The sequence below is a fragment of the Neodiprion pinetum genome, chromosome 2, assembly GCF_021155775.2.
Source record: "Neodiprion pinetum isolate iyNeoPine1 chromosome 2, iyNeoPine1.2, whole genome shotgun sequence".
Classification (NCBI taxonomy): Eukaryota; Metazoa; Arthropoda; class Insecta; order Hymenoptera; family Diprionidae; genus Neodiprion; species Neodiprion pinetum.
This window is the reverse complement of record NC_060233.1, coordinates 28,113,632-28,132,601: the sequence shown is the minus strand read 5'-3', so window position 1 is coordinate 28,132,601 and position 18,970 is coordinate 28,113,632. Positions and strand designations below refer to the sequence as shown.

The window sequence follows — 18,970 nt, the reverse complement described above, 5'->3', positions numbered from 1 at the left end:
CAAAGCGAATACTAAAATTGCGAACAAAAGCTTTCACATCAATTTTTCATTCAAAATGCCTTTCGAACGGATAAAAATCTTATCGATTCGGTCGATTCGGTAAGAAAACTATTCAAATATTAACTGAAACCTTTTTTTTTTTAACCAACATAAACATCAGTGCTTATTGAAAAGTTTAATATTCACCAATGCCAGTGTGACAAAGAAAGTGTCTTACCGGGACTGGACGAATAGTTTCCTTGATAAAATAAGTATTTTTGTGAAGAAATAGAACGAATCTATTATATTTTTAACTCTTTTTTATAATTTTATTATTCCCTTTTCGTTCCATTTTTGGCAAAATCTTCGTAGCTTGCAAATGCATGAATTTCGTAAACCCTTAACATAAAACTGTCTCGCAATAAAATAAGTGACAAGCTTTCGACTCTTGACTGCGTTTGCAATTAACGAAGTGCGTGCAATAAAAATCGACACTTATCGCAATTCGTTTCGGATAACCGGGTTTCTCATTTTTCCATTTCACATTCAGATCACAACCATGAGTAGTCTGCAAACATTCACTGGGACTGTAACAATACGATACTGGTATTCGTTCCTCGGGTTATCTCCGCATCGTGTTTACCATGCCAAGGATTTTTTTCGTTGCTCTTTAAAAGCAGGCCGTTCAACTACAGACGTAGGCAAGTCTCGTGTAAACAAATGTCGAATATCGCCGACTCACGCAGAAAATTGTATGTAACTTGTCAATCTGCCGAAGCTACACAGACACATGCATGTATAGATATGTAATTAAACGTATTTCGATTTAATTGTAACTGCAAAATTGGAATACTCGTAACCAAGTGTTTGCTCAAAGAGTTTCTGAATTCTGTGCAATAAATTGTGATTGAAACATGCAGATATTGACGATTAATGAAACTTCAAGTTGACGAAATAAAGTGCAAGTTAAAAAAAAGTCACTTTTATCGGTTAAGCAGTAATCAAGTTAAAATTTCATCACACAAAGTTAGAATCTCAAGTCATATCGTATCTTGTAATTTCGCTTCACGTGTGCTACTGAATCCTCTCACGATTTTCCGAATCACAGATTAATCATTTGATAAGAATAATTGAGTCTTCGTAATCTCTCTAAAGCGTGGCAAACGTACGTTTTTCGCAATATTTGAACCGTGAAGAAGCATAATCAATCAGTATCTGGTGATCGATTAACACAGAAGTGTTTTATCTCTGAGAACAGGCCGCGTCATTTCCCTTATCTGACACAGATCATTTGAACTTTTACGCAACTTTTTTCATTTCTTCACTATAAAAGATCGGCAGTGATTGAATTCTCTAATCACTATCGTCAGAATGTGGCTTCCGAGTGCAATCCTATTTTCTCTATCGATCGCCACGTGTCGCGGTGAGTATTTTTGTGTACGCAAAATCTACCAGAAACCGATACTAAAAAAGTAAATTGTCCAATTAGGAAAATGTGAAAACATAAATTCACAACGATTTTTAATCAAACATTCGATTTATTGTGCATATTTTTCCAAGTGGTTGAATCATTCGGTATGTCATAATCACTGTGTTAAATGCAGCATGATATTTCTCTCGCGTGATCGATATTATGTTTTGCTCATAGGTCGATAGGTTCTTCATTATTTGGAGTAAAAAAAAATATTTACTACCCTCCAAAATGAGTAGACTACTTTACCTGATCACAAACCGCATAACCAATTTTTGCAATTATTGTTAACACGTTTAAGATATCCAAAATTTGTAAAATAGGGTGAAAATAAGAAACCCGAACGGTATTTCAAACTGATCTGAATGCAAAGAAATCTAATTTCGGTTGACGGAACTTTTTTTAAAAACATATCGATTCTTTGACCAGTCGAATTCATCGAATGTTTGAAATTAGGAAAAATGAACAAACTGACGTACCGACGTAAAAGGTTTCGGAACAGTTAATAAACTCAAACTAAAATTATATCGTTTGTTGAGTCGCCTTTCACCCCAACTTTCAGTTTTCCGAATCGAAAATTCATACGATATGAGCGACAAGAATACTTGTGCACTCAAATAAAAAAAAAAAAAAGAAAGAAATAAATCATCAAATTAAAAATCATTACCCCCAATACCGATTGTCAACATTGCCATCAACATAAATCTTATAAGTTCTCCAAGAACGAATCGAGTTTTTTGAGTGCTTAGAAAAACAAGCAAAAAGAAATTCGGAAATAATAAAAGCCCGCTGAAATATAAAGAACTGAGTTTAGGCCTGCTCTTATGACATTAAATATTTTGATTATTCATACGGAAGAAGTCAACAACCAAACGTAAATTCATGTACAACGAGATGTAAATCCATATTACGAGACAATATATACGAGACTTTATTCGCCAACGTGGCACCCTTAAATTTTCATGTTTCCAGGGTACACGTTACCATTCCCAAGCAGTCTCGGGCGTATAATCAACGGGGAGACCGTTGAACCAGGAGAAATACCGTATCAGGTATCCCTGCAGCGTCCAATGGACCGTTTCCATTTCTGCGGTGGATCAGTCATCAGCGAAACATACGTAATAACCGCGGCTCACTGCGTTCTGGGGTGAGAATCAGAGGCTCAAACTTATTTCAACTTGCGGACCAATTCGATAAACCGTTTTACACAAAGTAATTTTCATTCCCATTCTATTCCACCGCAGCGCAGGGTAATTCGTTCATTCAATTTCCTTTCATTGCATACGCGTCTGAAAAGGGTTTTACTCTCCGACTACGAATGAAGATATATTCTCCGCGGAATGTTGAACCGTATTCTTTTGAAAATTATGTTTTTATAGTTCTATATACCTCATTTTTTATCACCAAATAATTTCAAATCCATGAATGATACGACTTGAAAACCGAGGATTGTTGCCTGAAATGGTCCTACATTAATGGGGGATGAAATATGGATTACGAACTGGGTTTGGTCCGATTTCAGACCATTTAAACCCTGATACTTTCAATCTTGTATAAACATCGCGAAATACGTTGAGCGAGCTCAGTTTTCAATTTCAATTTACAGCCGATTGGCGAAAAGTGTGATCGTCGTGGCTGGAACCAACGACATCACCGAAGGGCAAGGAATCATCAGAAATGTCCGACGAATCAATACCCACGAGGGCTACGACCCAAGAGACGCTTATAGAAATGACATCGCTCTCTTGAAGGTATGGGGCTCACCTGTATTGCACACCCTTATCGTAATCACATTATCGAATAACGGTGCAATGCGCTCGATTTTATTCAACGAATTGCCATTTCCAATTTGAGCCATTGAATAGTCTTTGGTACCTCTTATTAAGGAGTCGGCGAAGAGATAAATGAATAGTTTCGAATCTGATAAGATTGGCAGAAGCTACTCTTCAAAATTCCAACGTCATTTATGAATATTACAAAGAATTCCTAAGCGTCATTAAATGATCGATGATGTTCTGTGAGTTTGCTTTTTCGAAAGCAGTAGATTTTTTATTTTTATTCAAGGAATTCTATCGTGTGTATAAATATGTAGGCGAGATTCACCGGATAAATTCTCAGTTTTCAGGATTTCATTGACGGTGAAATCAGGTAATTTGCTTACATTTACCATTATTTTCTTTCTCGTAAAATACCGCTTGATAGCTACCAATTTGCTCGTTGAATATCGTGAAAGTACTTTATCCTCAATTTTAGATAATTCTGAAATTCTCAAGCGTTGTATTTCACGCGAAATACTTTTACCTTACAGATAACTTCCGCGCCAATTCGTTTCGAAAAATACCTTATCGTCTTCGGGAATTTAAGCTGCGAAATCCACTTGTACGAAATTACATGTGTTGGCGAAAAAGCGCGAAAAAGATTCTTAGGGATGAATCAGCCATACCGTATGAATGAAAAGTTGGAAAAAGAGAGAATGCAGTTTAGAAATCTCCGTCCATTTTGTTTTCGATGATAGTAGTGAACAAAAATTAAGCAACATCTCTGTTACGTGATAAAAATGGATCTCTGCAAATTCGAATAATATCAGCTAACACATGAACAATTTGCAGAGAAACCGTTTGGTGATGGGAATATTTAGAATGATGGGACTCTGGTGTTTTTGATGCGATTATAATGTTTGGGACGTATTTCATAACCACATGCCCACAAGTTATCTGAAAAAAATTCAACCAATTTTACAATATAGTATAGTTGTAACGGAAAAATGTAATTATTGTCGAACATCTGTTGTGCCGTATTTACAATAATGTCTTTTTTCCACTGTTGATACAACTATTTGTAAAATTCTTTTCATACAACCTCTGGAGATCTCGACGTTAAACAAAATGAGCCAAAACATAACATAATCGAATCAAGAAGACCGAAGTCTGATCATTCGAAACGTTTCAACCACAAAACCTTTTCTGAAATTGTTGATATATTATTGTTAGCTTGTGTTGTTCCAATCAACCCGTATTGATTTTTATTAGATATTAAAGATGTTGTTTCACTCGTGTTCATAATCATCGGAAAAACAACATTACTGGCCATTTTTTAAATAATATTATTGTCCATTTTTAACTTTCGATTCAGAAGGTTGATTCGTCCTTAAATCGAATCCAAAATTCCGGCATTGAGTACACGAAACATAAATCTAAATATTGTCTGTGAGTCATTACTGAGCGTGTGTACGTTACCCACGCTAGCGAAAAAAACCAAAAAGGTGAAAAGCAGACATCCAGTTTTAAATTTTAGCTCGCTGAACCTCTTCTGAAAGTACCTAACCTCGTGGAGTACGTCAAACTTCCGAGTGCGTGCCAAGCTCTTACAACTGGAGAAGCTGCTGTGGTTTCCGGATGGGGACGAATTCAGGTATCCGTGTGTGTGTGTGTGTGCGAGGGTGTACACACTGAACATGTGTATTTTACAACAAATACTAACTACGAGTGAAGGATTATTATACTTCTGGCACTCTGTTGATTAGCCGGAACAGCGTGAGTTGACTTTGACAAATGACGAGAATTACGTACGGATTCGTTCACGTTGTGATTACGTTCGAGGAAGCTTGATTTTTGTGTTCATGAGAGAAAAATTTCGCAACACCTGGAATGTATTTCAGTTGACTAATTGTGAAAAAATTATCGAGACGTGTATTTACAGTAAAGTGATATTCGGCGGTTCTCGTATGTATTCAAAGTCGATCGTCAATTCGATTTTACGTCTTGTGATCTTGGATGACAAGAAATTTGCTCTAGAGAATAATTCGGTTTTAAACGAAGAATCGAAGAAGATCGAAAAAAAACCGCTATCATTTATTACCTAAAAGTGGCATGAAATATGTTGTGAAAATTTTCGGTATTCGTACTTAACAGCTGGATTTCTTTCTAAAGAATTTGACTAACCGAAAATAGAATCGGTCTAACCATCATTGATCTTAGACATGCGCAAAGAAATGGCTCCATCCAGTTAATGATCAATAACCATTGAACGACCATTCCCATACACTTACTGCAGAGCCTTCATACGACCATTTGTTCATTTGATGGGTCAGGTCATCGCCGTATTTAATCGGTGAATGCCCCACACCTTCACCCAGTAACAACTTGAAGTATATTTCGAATGTACCAGTGCAGTCGGAATGCAGCAAATACGTTTTTCAAGAGCATCAGTATGAACTGCACCATTCAATTAATTCCAATCGAGGGGCCATTCACTTGAAAATCCAATCCATCAATACGGATTTCTCCTGTATCGTGTGATTTTCGTTGATTTCCAATGTATAACCAAGTGATTTTGCTCGATTTCCAATGACTTCCTGGCTTTCTAGGCAATTCTCAGTGATTCCTGAATTCACCGCTTTAATAGGACACCAGAAGAAACGACTGGCAATCATAAAAAACGCTAAGAAATCATTGGAAAGCAATGTGGGTCACTTTATAAAGCGGAAATCAATGAAAGCATGTGCCAAGATATGAGCCAATGGAATATTAATGAATATAAAACCACCTCCGCGTGATTTTCTCAACGCAATGATTTCCAACTGTTTTAATTGATTCGATTGATTCCTCCGCGTTATTTCACGGAATATAATATTCTAATCGCCCAAGATCCTTTTATTCTTACGACGACGTTCTTAACCAAGTGAGCGATGGGTGTGAATTTTTTAGGAAGGAGGTCAAAGCCCGAAGCTTCTCCAGAGAGCGACGATCGAGATATCGGACCAGGAATACTGCACGGCAATTTACCATGAAACATTCAATATGGAAGTCGATGATACCCAGGTGTGTGCGGACGTGCCTGGCGGTGGAAAAGGATCTTGTCACGTGAGTATGACAAATGTCGAATAAAGCGACTATTTGATGAAGCCTACCAGAGTGAATTACGTCAATTACGCCAGTAATGAAAACTTATTAAATATCTCGGTTCAACAGGGAGACTCTGGAGGTCCTTTGACCGTAAACGGCGAACTCACTGGTCTCGTATCCTGGGCGAACGGGTGTGCTCGAGAAGGATATCCGACGGTCTATACCAGGGTCTCTCAGTTCCTGGATTGGATCGAGAAAACCGCAGTATAGCCGACGTAAAGGGGTTGGAAAACGAGCGTATTCCTCAATACTTTTCAACCATTATCAAAGAATTCTTTTGAATTGCGAGGACATAATCGAGCCTCGCTATCAAATGATCCAGAGCACTTAAAACTCCCTCACTTTTTCCAACAAAAGTTCCGATTTTAAGACGGTGGAATGATTTCATATGGTAGACCCGTTACTTTTAACGGTCCATTTTCTAACCATTCTCCCCAACTTTCGCCCGTCGACTTTTTTACCACAGCTATACAATCAAAGTAAGCGTTTCACGTGTTTATAGTACGCGGATCATCGAGCTATGTTAAATTTAACCTTGTCGCAAAAATGCGGAGAAACCGTCGCAATTAGCGACATTTTCTCAGCTAATGAATCAAATTCCAACACGTCCTTCGTTTTAAAATTCTGCTTCACGACTGCGGGACATCATCTGTATAATTGTATATACGGTACGAGAATAAGAAAAGAGAAGAGCGGATATTGATCGCCACTGTGACATATGATTAAATAAAACTGCATATTCTCCTACACACACCTGAAATGGGTTCTATTTTTCATTTCCTTCGTCCTCAATTTTTAATACACAGAGTCAGTGGACTGTGACTGGAAGAATAATCGAACAATTTTGTTATTTGGAATACCTTGTAGAAGACACGTGGTACAGTGGATACGTCATTTTAAATCCGGTCGTCTGCACGGTAAAAGTTCGCTTATACCGATATGAGTGTTTGTGTATACAGACATATTATACATTTACACAATATCTAGATGCGCGAAAATTTAATTTCCGAACGTTTACAGCGAGTATTTGATTCTGCGATTGATTTTGTTTTTTCTTTTTTTTTTTTTTTTGGGACTCCAAGGCCCAATGGAATTCAAATTGAAATTCACGCAGCATTGAATTCTGAAATATCATCATGTTATATGTACTTATCTATCCAGACACCTGTTAAATCCTATGCCCCGATATAAATTTCGATCTTCAAGAATCAGTTGCGCTGTATGCGATATATTTTCTACACTGAGAAAAATTTCATTTGTTATAGTAACTGGAAAAATTAATTAAAACAGGTATCGTTAAAAAACTGTTTAAATATTGTTGGAATTACGAAAAACGAGGTATACGTAACCATTTTGCGCTATTGTCGATCGTTTTTTGGTAATTGCAAGGCAAAATTAGTTTGTTCGGTTTACTCTACTTTTTTAATTAAATAAGGCTTTGACGTCAATTCATTGTTGCACAAGCATTAAATTCAACTGATAAAGCATTAAAGCAACAGTCACAAGAAAATCTTGTAACAGCGATCGTAATGAGAAAGAATAGTAACGGATACTAGACTTTCCGGTAACAGCTAGAAAACTAATTTTCATTTTGTACCTAGAACTATATTTTTCGAGTGTGGTAAGAAATGAAAATAGCTGGAACTAAAAATTTATCTGATTGTGAGTGTAACACATCTGCACGGACTTCAGACATACTTCGATCTACGAAGTTTGTATATTCAATTAAATTGAAATAACCCCTCGAATTGAGGCCGAAGGACGATAAAATTCGACAGACATAATTTATCGTACAGTTTTTTTTTTTTTTTATAAAAGGTGGTAGAGTGGACCGAGTAGCAAACATCTGTACAGCTTGAAAATATTTTGCGATGCCTTAAAGCAAGGACCAGAACTTTGTATCACATGACTAAAACTTAATAAAGTCCGTAGTAAACGTCAGGCTTTATTTCACAAGAAAAAGCTTCGTTTAATCTTCCTCCATGAAAAAAGCGACTGCAGCCTCTGTTCTCGATTACGATATTGAAGAATTTTTTCACCGTCTGTGAAAATCGGCTGGAACGATTAAGTAGGACAATAAAAGTAAACAAGCAATTTAATGAAGAAGCCGTTCTCAGCCTGGGAGAAGGAACTATTTAAATACGGTCTCCGGTGACGTTTAACGGAAAGGCCATTCTTACTTAGATGACAGAAATACTTGTTGAAATAACAAGCAATTGATCAAGATGACTGCGATTATTGAAAATTATTGCGAATCACTTGCAATCACATGAAAGAGCTGAAGAAACAGCGTGACAAGCGTTGAAAATTACGAAAATCGTTGCAAGATTTCATTGTCTTTCATTGATTTCCAAACCTTCTGGTTAATCTCCACTGACAGCCATTCCACCCTATCCAGAAATCATTGAAAATCGTCTGGAATATTATTCGGCAATCATTATCGCATTATCAGACAAAAATCAATAGAAATCACTCGAGATCAATGTTGACAAACTGAAATGATTAATTTGATTAGCAAGTGAATGTCCCGTCGCGTCTAACACACTGAGAGAAATTTTTAGCTCCGGTTACCGCTCAGTCCTTGACTATTTTTATTTTTTACCACAATCGAAAAATATAGTTCTAAGTACAAAATGAAAATTAGTTTTCTAGCTGTTACCGGAAAGTCTAGTATCCGTTACTATTCTTTCTCATTACGATAACTGTTGCTATATTTTCTTGCAACTGTTGCGAAAATTTAATGATTGTGCAAGAATAAATTGACGTTAAAGCCTTATTTAACTAAAAAAGTAGAGTAAACCTCGGAAACTGATTTTGCGTTGCAATAACCAAAAAAGGAACGACGATAGCGCAAAATGGTTACGAGTACCTCGTTTTTCGTAATTCCAACACTATTCAAACAGTTTTTTTTAACGATACCTGTTTTACCGAATTTTTCTAGTTACTATAACAAGTGAAATTTTTCTCAGTGCACCAAGAATCAAGAAGAGACGATGAATGTGCTGCAAGCTCTGGAGCACGGGAATGGCGGGTCAGCTGACGGTGGGATCAATACGGTAGGTAAGCCGCGCGATCGTGCGTTTTTGGGTGCACTCCTGACCCGGAACTCATCCCCTGGGATATAATCGGAAAAATCGTAACTCCGGCAACGGGGTAGCGTTAACCTGTACTTACGGGGGTGAAAGAACCCGCAACAAAGTGACGCTGACGTCGTGTTGATTAGACTAGTCACCCGTCGGCAATGACGGAGACGAACGTTCGACGGCGATGCTCACGAAGTCTGCCGAACCCCCGTGAAACCGCGAATAAATTGTATAAAGAACATCGGTAGGAACGTGAACTGACTTTGATTGACAAATGGGAGAAAATTGACAAAATATACGGTCACTCTGTCGTTCGGCTGAATTTAGCAAACCTTCGGTATCTGTTAGCCAATAATTATTTTAGTACCGTTGTGGCAATGTCCGGAAAAAAATTTGAAGTTTTTGTAGCACGATTTGCGGTGTAAACATGTAGCAAGACGTTAACTATTATATAGTTGCACAAAAATCTTGTGAATTTTCCCGGTTTTAAAAGTTTTTGCTGATAATATTCGTTGAATAAAACGATTTTTTACAGGCACAAAGGTGGAAAAGTTAAATGAATAACAAATTCAGGCAATTTGAGTGAATAAACACGAGTATGCATCGAAATAACAAAATTGTCTTTGTCGGTAAAGTACGTTCGTTGTGCAAGACTCAAACAAGCTAAATATTGATCTTTGATCTCGATTCTTGGGTTTTCCGACTTTATTGAAAAGAGGTCTGTATCTTGTAAACAAGAGAACAAATTCAAGTAATAAACTCAGAACATCAAAGCTTAAACCGAAATAGGTTTAGGAATTTAGGAAATAGGAATTTCGTGTTATAACATTGCTCAATTTCGTATAATGAAAATAAAAATCGTCAACTTTCACCTTTGGTGAGGTGAAACCATCGACCAAAATTGTTAACGCCAGTGTAAACAAGTCGCGTACAGTACAACCCACGTTGTTACAAGTCGTTGGTTTGCTGTGAAAGTGGTGGGAGAGGCCCGACTCAACCGAGCAGAAAACTTTTGGTAGGGATAACGCAGAGAAATCGTGATGGAAAGGATCAACGATACTGCCTCACCGCTAATCGCGCTCAAATTTCCATCGCTTTTCACTCACCCGTCGTCGCGTGAATTTTTACACCTGATTTTCGCAAATCAAAGAACTTTTACTGTTCGGTTGAAAATTAATCACGGATTTTTTATGCAGATCAAAAATTCTCGCGGCTGCGCATCTGACGGTACATACATATATGTAAATATTATTCGAGACATGATTACGTAATACAAAAAATGTAGAAAAAAATTACCAGGTTCTTTTAATTTTTATTCACGGTTGGAGTTGTTTTACTTGGTGGAACGAGCCACTGATCTAGTTCTTAAGTGTTGAAAAATGTCGATATCTGAGGATTTAGAAATCGGTACAGAGATAAAATAAGATAAATTTACAGATCGTTCGCGATCGAAATGTTTTGATTCGAGTAAGAAATAGCGATGAAATTTTTATGAAACTACGAATGTGTCGTCAATTTTTAAATCTTTTGAATTTAGAATAACAAAGGATTATAAAGGATAAAATCGACAGCTCAACGCTAACAAAAATTTTAATCGATGGTGTTACTAAAAAATTATTATGTAAAACGAGTTTTGTCAGGATAACGATTTCAATATTGTTGGTGTTGCAAAACAATGCGGTACGGGTAACTATCGGTGTAATTAAAGCTGTCAATAATAAACTTCCTGGTTATTCAACTTATTACCAGCATCAAATTAGTGCAATATTTACAACAAAAATAAAGTATGACTGACCTGCACAATCAAAAAGAATATGTATAACAATGCTAGATTTTCTAGTTACTATGTACAAAACTTATTTTTCTCTTGAATCCAAAACTATGTTCATTGGTTGCAGCGGACGCAAATAGTCAAGGACTGTATCACAACGAGGACTAGAAATTGCTATCGGTAAGAATAACGAATGCAGAGTGAGCTTTTTGGGGTTCCGATACGAGCACTGCTCGTGCTAGAGAGCAACTGTGGAATAGCGAGGTCTAAATAGGTAGAAAGGTATGCGAGCCAGCGAATAGCATCGGGTGAGAACTAAGGGTTCGAGGTCCGTTCTGGACATGCGCGGAATTTACCATTTTTGTTACCGACATACGGGTTAACGTGCCTTTGATGACGAACATTGATCCCCGAGTATCTGCGTCGCCCACGAGTCTCTAATTAAGCCTTTGACTTGCGAAAACGCGTCATAGTTCTCGTTATGTACACACTTCCGTAGCTCGTACTTGTCCGTGAAGACTTGGATCTAGTGCGGTTGAAGTTGACTATAATCTTCATACTATACCGTACGTGCCCGCTTAAGAACATCAAATTTTACTACGCAAGTTTTGATTAAGCTTGCTGAGATTCCGCTGCAATATCAACCGTTCGCGAATAACGTAAATACTGGTGGTGGTTAACGTAAATCTTAATGAAAAAGAATAGTATCGGATACTAAACTTTACGGTAACAGCTAGAAAACTAATTTTCATTTTCTACCTGGAACAATATTTTTCGATTGTGGTAAAAAATGAAAATAGTTAAGGACTGAACGGTAACCGGTACTAAAAATTTCTCTCAGTGTATGATCGGTAGTTCCAGGATTTACGAGGGGTTTGAACACAACTTTGTTGCAATAACAACAAAGGCATCCCAAATTACGTGAGGACAGAACCGAAGTCTAACATTCGTCTGTTGAGTTCGTTTCACTAACAATAAGACTTCGCATCCATCGCATAGAAACTTTACAAAACTCGTACTATCGTACTAAAAAACTTTTGCTTTAGAAATGGATCCTTACAACTCGTCACGTCATTGTGGATTGTCGATTTGGGTTAAGCGCTGTTTCCTGAACTAGAAAAAACTTACGGTTGTCTGCACAATTGCGGTCGGGCAATGATCGTCATTTTGGAAAGAATATATAGGTACTTTAATGAAATAGGAAAATTTGCAAATTTTTAGACGAACGCAAATGCATATAACTTGCATGTCATCGAGCAACGACTAAAGGTTCTGAACGAGGGGGCGATTACTCAAGGAAGCCTTACATTTAACAGTTGCAGATCAAAATGTAAATTAAAAGGAATTCCGATGACTGAAATATTCTTGGAAGTAACGATGAATCGATAGAGATAAGTGAAACCATTGGAAATCATTAGGAATTGCTTAAAATCATTTAAGAGCCGGAATCGCGGGAGTTTTTGGAAGTCTCACGATGAATACAAATGATTTGAATTCGTTAACATTCTGTACAAGTTTATCGTGTATTTGCGACGTTTTCCAGTTTGCCAAGTGATTTCGATTGAGATTTCGAATGATTTCACAGCATTCTTGGTGATTTATACCGATATCCAGTGATTTCCTATGATTTCCTGTGATTCTGTCAATCAAGGAATGACTGAATAACGCCTGGAACATTCGGAAATCATGAAAAAATCAAAAGTAACATTCGAGATCTATGAAAAACACTTTTGACACGGTATCGAAATCAATAGAAATCGGTCGATATCAATCTTTCATTCCATACATATTCATCATGTGCATTCCGATGATTTCTAGATTACTTATTAATTTCCAATGTTTCCACAACATTTTTGGTGATTTATACTGATATCTAGTAATCTTCTGATATCCTGTGATTCTATAAAATCGGTAAATCACTGAATATCGCCTAGGCCACTCAAAAATCATTAGAAATCAGGAATAAGGTTGAAAATCAATGAAAACCACTCGTGACACGTGAGCGTAGTCAACAAAACTCGTTCATAATTAATATCAACGATTTAGAATGATCCGTACGATTTCCAAGCGAACTCCAACCCTCGATCCTGAACGATCAACCACTCAAACACCGAAATGTAACATTGTCAAGAACTCACCTGTTTCCTAAGGGGGGTAGCGTGCTCCTCCCTGCTCCTCTCGAACCGTTCAAACTTAAAGCTGTTGCTGCGATAAAGTTCGTTGTCACTCTGCTGTCTGCGGCAGAGGCGGCGAGTTAGGGCGCGGGGCCTACAGGGGGCGCATTCGGTCGCAAGCTCCCAGTGAAGATGAAGCATCGCAAGCTCCGCAGTGCACCTCGCCATAGCGCAACCGGCGCGCCTCACGCGACACTTGACGCGCTTTATCCGGCCCTCGGAGTTGCTCGGCTTGTGGGTGCAGGTCTGAAGGCTCCCGGGGACGCAATCGGCGCACTGAGGGGCCCGAGGTCCCCGAGTTTTCACCGCGTGCGAACACGGCATCGCTATACAATCGCACGCGGGACCGGAAGCTCCGGATTTATGAGCACACCCTGATTTATCCGGGCAATCGCAAGCGTTCGTCACTTCCGGCGTCGGCGTAACGCGGCGTCGCGGCGTGCCCGAACTCGTCGTGTGGTGGTGACAGGACCCCTCCGCGTTGCACCCGCATCTGCAAAAATCAAATGTTAAAAATCGATCGGTAATTTACTTGCAATTCAAATGAACTGATTTGCAGCGATTTCTATTGATTTCTACTTCAACATGCGATTTTCGTTTACTTTTCGGGTACCAAGTGCACCATTTCCAATGATTTCTTAAATTAAGGCCCCGCTGACTCGGCGTGTCATATATATATATATAATATATATATATATATATATATATATATATTTCGTGATGTCAGAAGCGGGGAAATTTCTTTGTCGAATCGTGCGAGAACGGGGCTGAAAATCAGACTAGACAATTTTTCAAATTGTAACTTGAATAAAAGTCTGCTTTTGTATCTCAGTCATTGCTAACAGATATCTATGATAAGATTTATTATGAATAATGACGATCGGAACTACCGACTTGTTCAATATTCACCCCTTTTTACGATTTCAGAATTGTTTTCTTCACTTCCGACAGGGAGATAGGGACGTATAAAAGCACACACGTAATCCGGGAAACGCTATTCAATCAGTTATCTTTCGTAAAAATGGAATATATCCATTATCAGATGCCAAGAGTCCGTTCATGATCCACAAGGAGTCTGCCTTGACTTGATTTCAATGGTCGGATCTAACGAAACTGGCCAATGAAATCAGCGGCCAACGTTGAACGTCCAGAAGGGCTGTAAGTGCTTATGACGTCACGAAATGGATATTTACAAGCCGGGTCAGCGGTGCCTTAAGCCTGATTTACAACGATTTTCTAGCTTGTTACGAAATTTTTAGTGACTTATAGAATGCACCTAATGACAGGAAATATGGGGCTGGTAGTTAATTATAATTTGATAAAATTTCTGCACTCCTTATTGAAATAAAATTTCAAAATATATCTTCGAGATTAGAAAATAAATTATTCCACCGTACTAAAAAATTCTTTCATAATTCGTTACTTAGGGGATCTCGTCGTATATCGGTAGAATTACAAGCAAAACTATAACACTCGGAGTTCATACACCGTTTGGCGACACAGGAGAAGTGAAAAGCTATATGCCGAATCACCGTTCCAACAAAATTTGCTTCTATACAAAAACCAAATTAGTATAAATAAAGACTGTGCTACAGCTGCAGGATTACAAATCGCACTGACCTACCACATGTGTTAATTATATGTCGAAATGTAATCACAGGGAAGCCATCATGCATTATAATAGCTTCTCGAACCACGCTTCGAACACTAACAGCTGCTAATTAACCACGCAATGTAGCACAGTGCATTTAGTATTACGATTCAATGCAGCACGGGATTTTTGATGGTATTTTTTACCTATTTATTGAACTTTGATCATACAGGTCAATGGATTTTCGGGGAGCAGATATATTGATCTTTTTCAACCCCCGTAGCAAAGTTACTCTAACACCAATATTTCTATGCAAGCAGTCTTAATTCGGGTTATCATTATAATATTCATAATGACTTCAATCATTTGGTTTATTTTAATCAGGACGAGTTAGCTGGCAAAACAATTTCAGAGGACTTCGATCCGCTAAATTTCAGCTGCGGAATTTGAAAAAAATAAAAAGGCACGGATTAACGTAATAACTATAAGTTAAAAAATTGATAGCAAAGCGAGATTTGATCTGCGTTCTTTCAACCAGGACTTAAAGTTTTCGTAATTCATTAAAGAATTTTTCTTTAGATTTTCATTATGAAAAATCATGGCAATTTCTTTTAAATCGAACTTATCGATGGCCACTATTAAGAAAGGCTCATTTTCTTCAGAGTGACAATATAGGTACATATCTCATATGCTTATGTACAGTATGAGATACACCTTTCAATAATGTGACTCTGGAAATAAGCCTTTGTTAATAGCGACCATCGGTATATCTTTTAATTACATTTTTCAAAATCTATTGAAAAATTTCCAAATAGTTTTCTCGTCTGTTTAAAAACCGGCATTTTATATTCAATCAATTTTTTATCCAGAGTTCAACGAATAGACAAAAAATCCCATTGAAAATCCCATATAGTGAAATATTAATTTGACTTTCTACTAGAAAAATATTACCCTTGATTGAACATATTCTTCGAAGTGTGCGTTTTTTCCGAACGAAGGACTGTACAAAAAAAATATTTTCACGTATTAATTAGTAATTTGAATTCGTTAGCTGCATGACATTGAATCTCTACTCAACGAGTTGTTGCGAAGAAAGAAAATTTCACGATTAGGCCCGATATAACGGCGCTGAAGTTAGCCGCAGGTGGCCAGGAACCCCCTATCAAAAACTTCCGTTTCTTACATTCTGGCATCCGTTAAATCGTGCGAATACTCGAGTAAACATAGAACTTTGTGAAAATATGTAAAATATAGTGAAAAAATCATAAAACATCTCGAGGTGATAGAACGTCAAACTTTTCAAGTTCCACGCTGCGGCCGACAACTCGGAAAAGTGTAAAAATTCTGAAAAAATTCACAAATGTTCCATGTTCCACCCCCGAAATAGTGGTTTCGGTTTTACGTTTAAACGCGGAGTTTTACCCGCAAAAAAAAAAAACGATAAACCCTCCGAGACTTACAAAACACTCGAAAACTGACAAATTGCATTGTTTATCGGAAGCTTATGACCACATATACACATTATATACATCGTAAAAGCTTGGGAAATCTAGGAATTATTAATAGAGTTAAAATTGCACTTGAAGGTAACCGAAGATATGTGAAAACGCATTGAAACAGGAGAACTTAGACGTATCGAATAACGCGAACGGACATAGAAATATATAATATGAATGGTGATTAAAATGGGTTTAATATTCCTGATGAACGACAGTAACCCAAGAACAAAAGATCCCAGTGTCAGTAACTACAGCATCATACTTTGGATGAAATGTTATTGACCTTCTTATTGTGTTGTCAATCTCGAAGAACGGAATTCGAACACAAATACACACGCACACAGGTTTCCTTTGTTCTATGAGTTGCACCACACTTCAAGCGTATCCCTTTTCTGTAATATGTGGGAGGCTTCACGCGTTATTAAAGTCTGTTATGCAGACGTAGCACAATAAATCATGCATTATCTCTATAGGAATGACAAGGGAAATTCTACTCGTCCCGCATGACGATACAGAGTGAAGCAGCAAGTAATTTGAACCATTTACTGTGGGGAAATATATACACATGTGCCACTCTTCTACGACTCTGATTCAAATCGTCAGGTCATCCCCAAAAAAAAAAAAACGTTTACATTGTTTATAAACAACACCTTGCTCCAAATTTCGTCTATAATTGCGGGGCAGCAAAACCAGATGCAGACTGGTTCGTTATTATTTATAGATATACCGTGTGTTATGAAATTTTGAAATACTGCCTGCGTCACAAGTCCAAAATTATCCGTTTTGAATTTTACTGGACGATTTATAGCGATGCAACATCAAGAGATTGGCGCGTAAGCTTCTTGGAATAAGATCATTCGTTTAGTCTGTTGCATGAAGTGGACGCAACAAAGTAATCGATTTATTGAACGAAGAAAAATAAAAAATTTGAGATGTTCAGATCGCAATCGGTTGAAAGTTACACCGATAAAAATCAAAAGCCTGGATACATTGGTAGAAAAAGTAGGTGAATTCACCCCCAATTCGAATAGACCTAGTTCTAGCGCAAGGGTTCTCTTGAAAATCAGTAGGGATAGGACATCTGTACAGACTCCCACCCCCTCCATCTTCAAGCGTGTAATAAAACCTGCAGTGAATGAACTGAAACAGCTGTAGAGTAAATTGGGCAATCAGAACAAACGACCGTAGCGTAAAATGTAAACGAAAAATCAGTGAACGAATACGACCTGTGATAATGAAGCTGAACCTTAGCAGACAGCCTGCAAGCGTGTCAAGCTTTTTACAAGTATAAGGATAATTCCGCGCGGTTTTCCGCTGGTAATTTTATTAAAAGTACAAACTTTTGGGAATATTTAACAAAATCATATTATTTGTCTTCATTGCCTCAGTTTAACAAAAGTTCTCTAACTCTGGCTGCTAGGTTTAGGAGCAAAAACCATTTAAAAAATATCTAGCGATATTACTTTTGCCAATGATGGTGAACACAAATGAAACACATCTCTAATTAATACAAGTTCGAATAACACAAGCTAAAATATCAGCGATTTTAGAAAAGGTTCTATAATTAGAACGTTCACATTGATCAAGCTCTGGTGTTCTGGGACTAATTTTACTCGGCTTCCGATCCCAAAAAATTTTCTAACACCCATTTACGAAAGCTCACAGGTAATTAGCTTGGATTTATTTTTGCTCAACAGTGAAGAAATTGTTCTTTCATTCGTGTTCACTGTCATTGTCCCGCATAAAATTGCCGAGGATTTTTCATCTTTTCCTAACTCTTGAATCAAACGGTCGGGTTCACGTTACACCACTCGCCGAATCCTTAGGATCAAAGAAAAAAAAAAAAAGAAAGAAAACGACTCTAGTAAATATCGGGATCTTCGTCCACGGGCGGCTGTCATTGTCGAGAGCAGAGAAACACCTAGAACTCGAGTTTACCTGCGATGCGCCCTCCTCGTCAGGGATCCGCGATTGGTGTGAGGGCAAGGGCGATCCTGAGGGCAGTCACACTCGCATTCACGCGGGGCGGCGGTGCCGGTCGGTCGAGTCCTCCGCACCCTCACGAGGACCGGATGTACCGGACAGGGTTGAACCTGGCAGCCGCAGACTATCGTCCGAGGCCCGCCCCGCGATTTCCGACCCCCGCCGCGCTTAGCGCGTTGGTCCACGTGCAGCTGACACGGCTGCGACGGGCATCCGCAACACGCGGCGCTGCGGCGCCCGCCCCCCGTAGCTCCCTGCACGCGTCGCCACATCCGATCCATTCGACGACCAACGCGCGACTGACGCAGCGAACGCCGCCAATCCCCGCAGCGTGGCGCTAGTCGCGCGATACCGAGTGAACTTGCAGAGCTTGCAGAGGGGCAGGTGGGGCGAGAATTCCAGCACGCATCGCTGCGCTGCGAGGAGAATCACCTGCCACTAGGCGCACTGGCGCGATAACTCTGCTGCGTGAACGCGACCGAGACTTTGCTATTTCGAAGTTCAATAAACGATAT

The 18,970-nt window shown here is 38.4% G+C and overlaps 2 protein-coding genes across 3 annotated transcripts in view; one reads left to right on the top strand and one right to left on the bottom strand.

The window, feature by feature from the left end:
• The window catches only part of hwt (heavyweight), a 128,174-nt gene extending 109,438 nt beyond the window's left edge, over nt 1-18,736 (bottom strand). Inside the window, exons 1-2 of the mRNA XM_046611073.1 lie at nt 18,411-18,736; nt 13,347-13,875 (exon numbers count right to left, since the gene is read on the bottom strand). Of these exons, the coding sequence (XP_046467029.1) occupies nt 13,347-13,875; nt 18,411-18,736 (855 nt within the window). The remainder of the gene's footprint in view (nt 1-13,346; nt 13,876-18,410) is intronic.
• On the top strand, nt 1,347-7,072 carry LOC124211721 (trypsin-1). 2 transcript variants are annotated; one of them, XM_046611075.1, is made up of 6 exons: nt 1,347-1,402; nt 2,423-2,597; nt 3,057-3,201; nt 4,745-4,861; nt 6,157-6,312; nt 6,421-7,072. In XM_046611075.1, the coding sequence occupies exons 1-6, from the start codon at nt 1,351-1,353 to the stop codon at nt 6,562-6,564; spliced, it is 789 nt and encodes a 262-aa protein (XP_046467031.1). In that variant the 5' UTR covers nt 1,347-1,350; the 3' UTR covers nt 6,565-7,072. The 2 variants fall into 2 exon arrangements, with proteins under 2 accessions (XP_046467031.1, XP_046467032.1); XM_046611076.1 differs by lacking the exon at nt 4,745-4,861.
• Nucleotides 18,737-18,970: the final 234 nt, after the last annotated feature.

Bases quoted from the DNA above. Each gene is read 5' to 3' on its own strand.
- LOC124211721 (XM_046611075.1), top strand. From the start codon at position 1,351: ATGTGGCTTCCGAGTGCAATCCTATTTTCTCTATCGATCGCCACGTGT. The intron at 2,598-3,056 runs GTGAGAATCAGA...TTCAATTTACAG, and splicing joins GCGGCTCACTGCGTTCTGGG to CCGATTGGCGAAAAGTGTGA. The intron at 6,313-6,420 runs GTGAGTATGACA...TCGGTTCAACAG, and splicing joins GTGGAAAAGGATCTTGTCAC to GGAGACTCTGGAGGTCCTTT.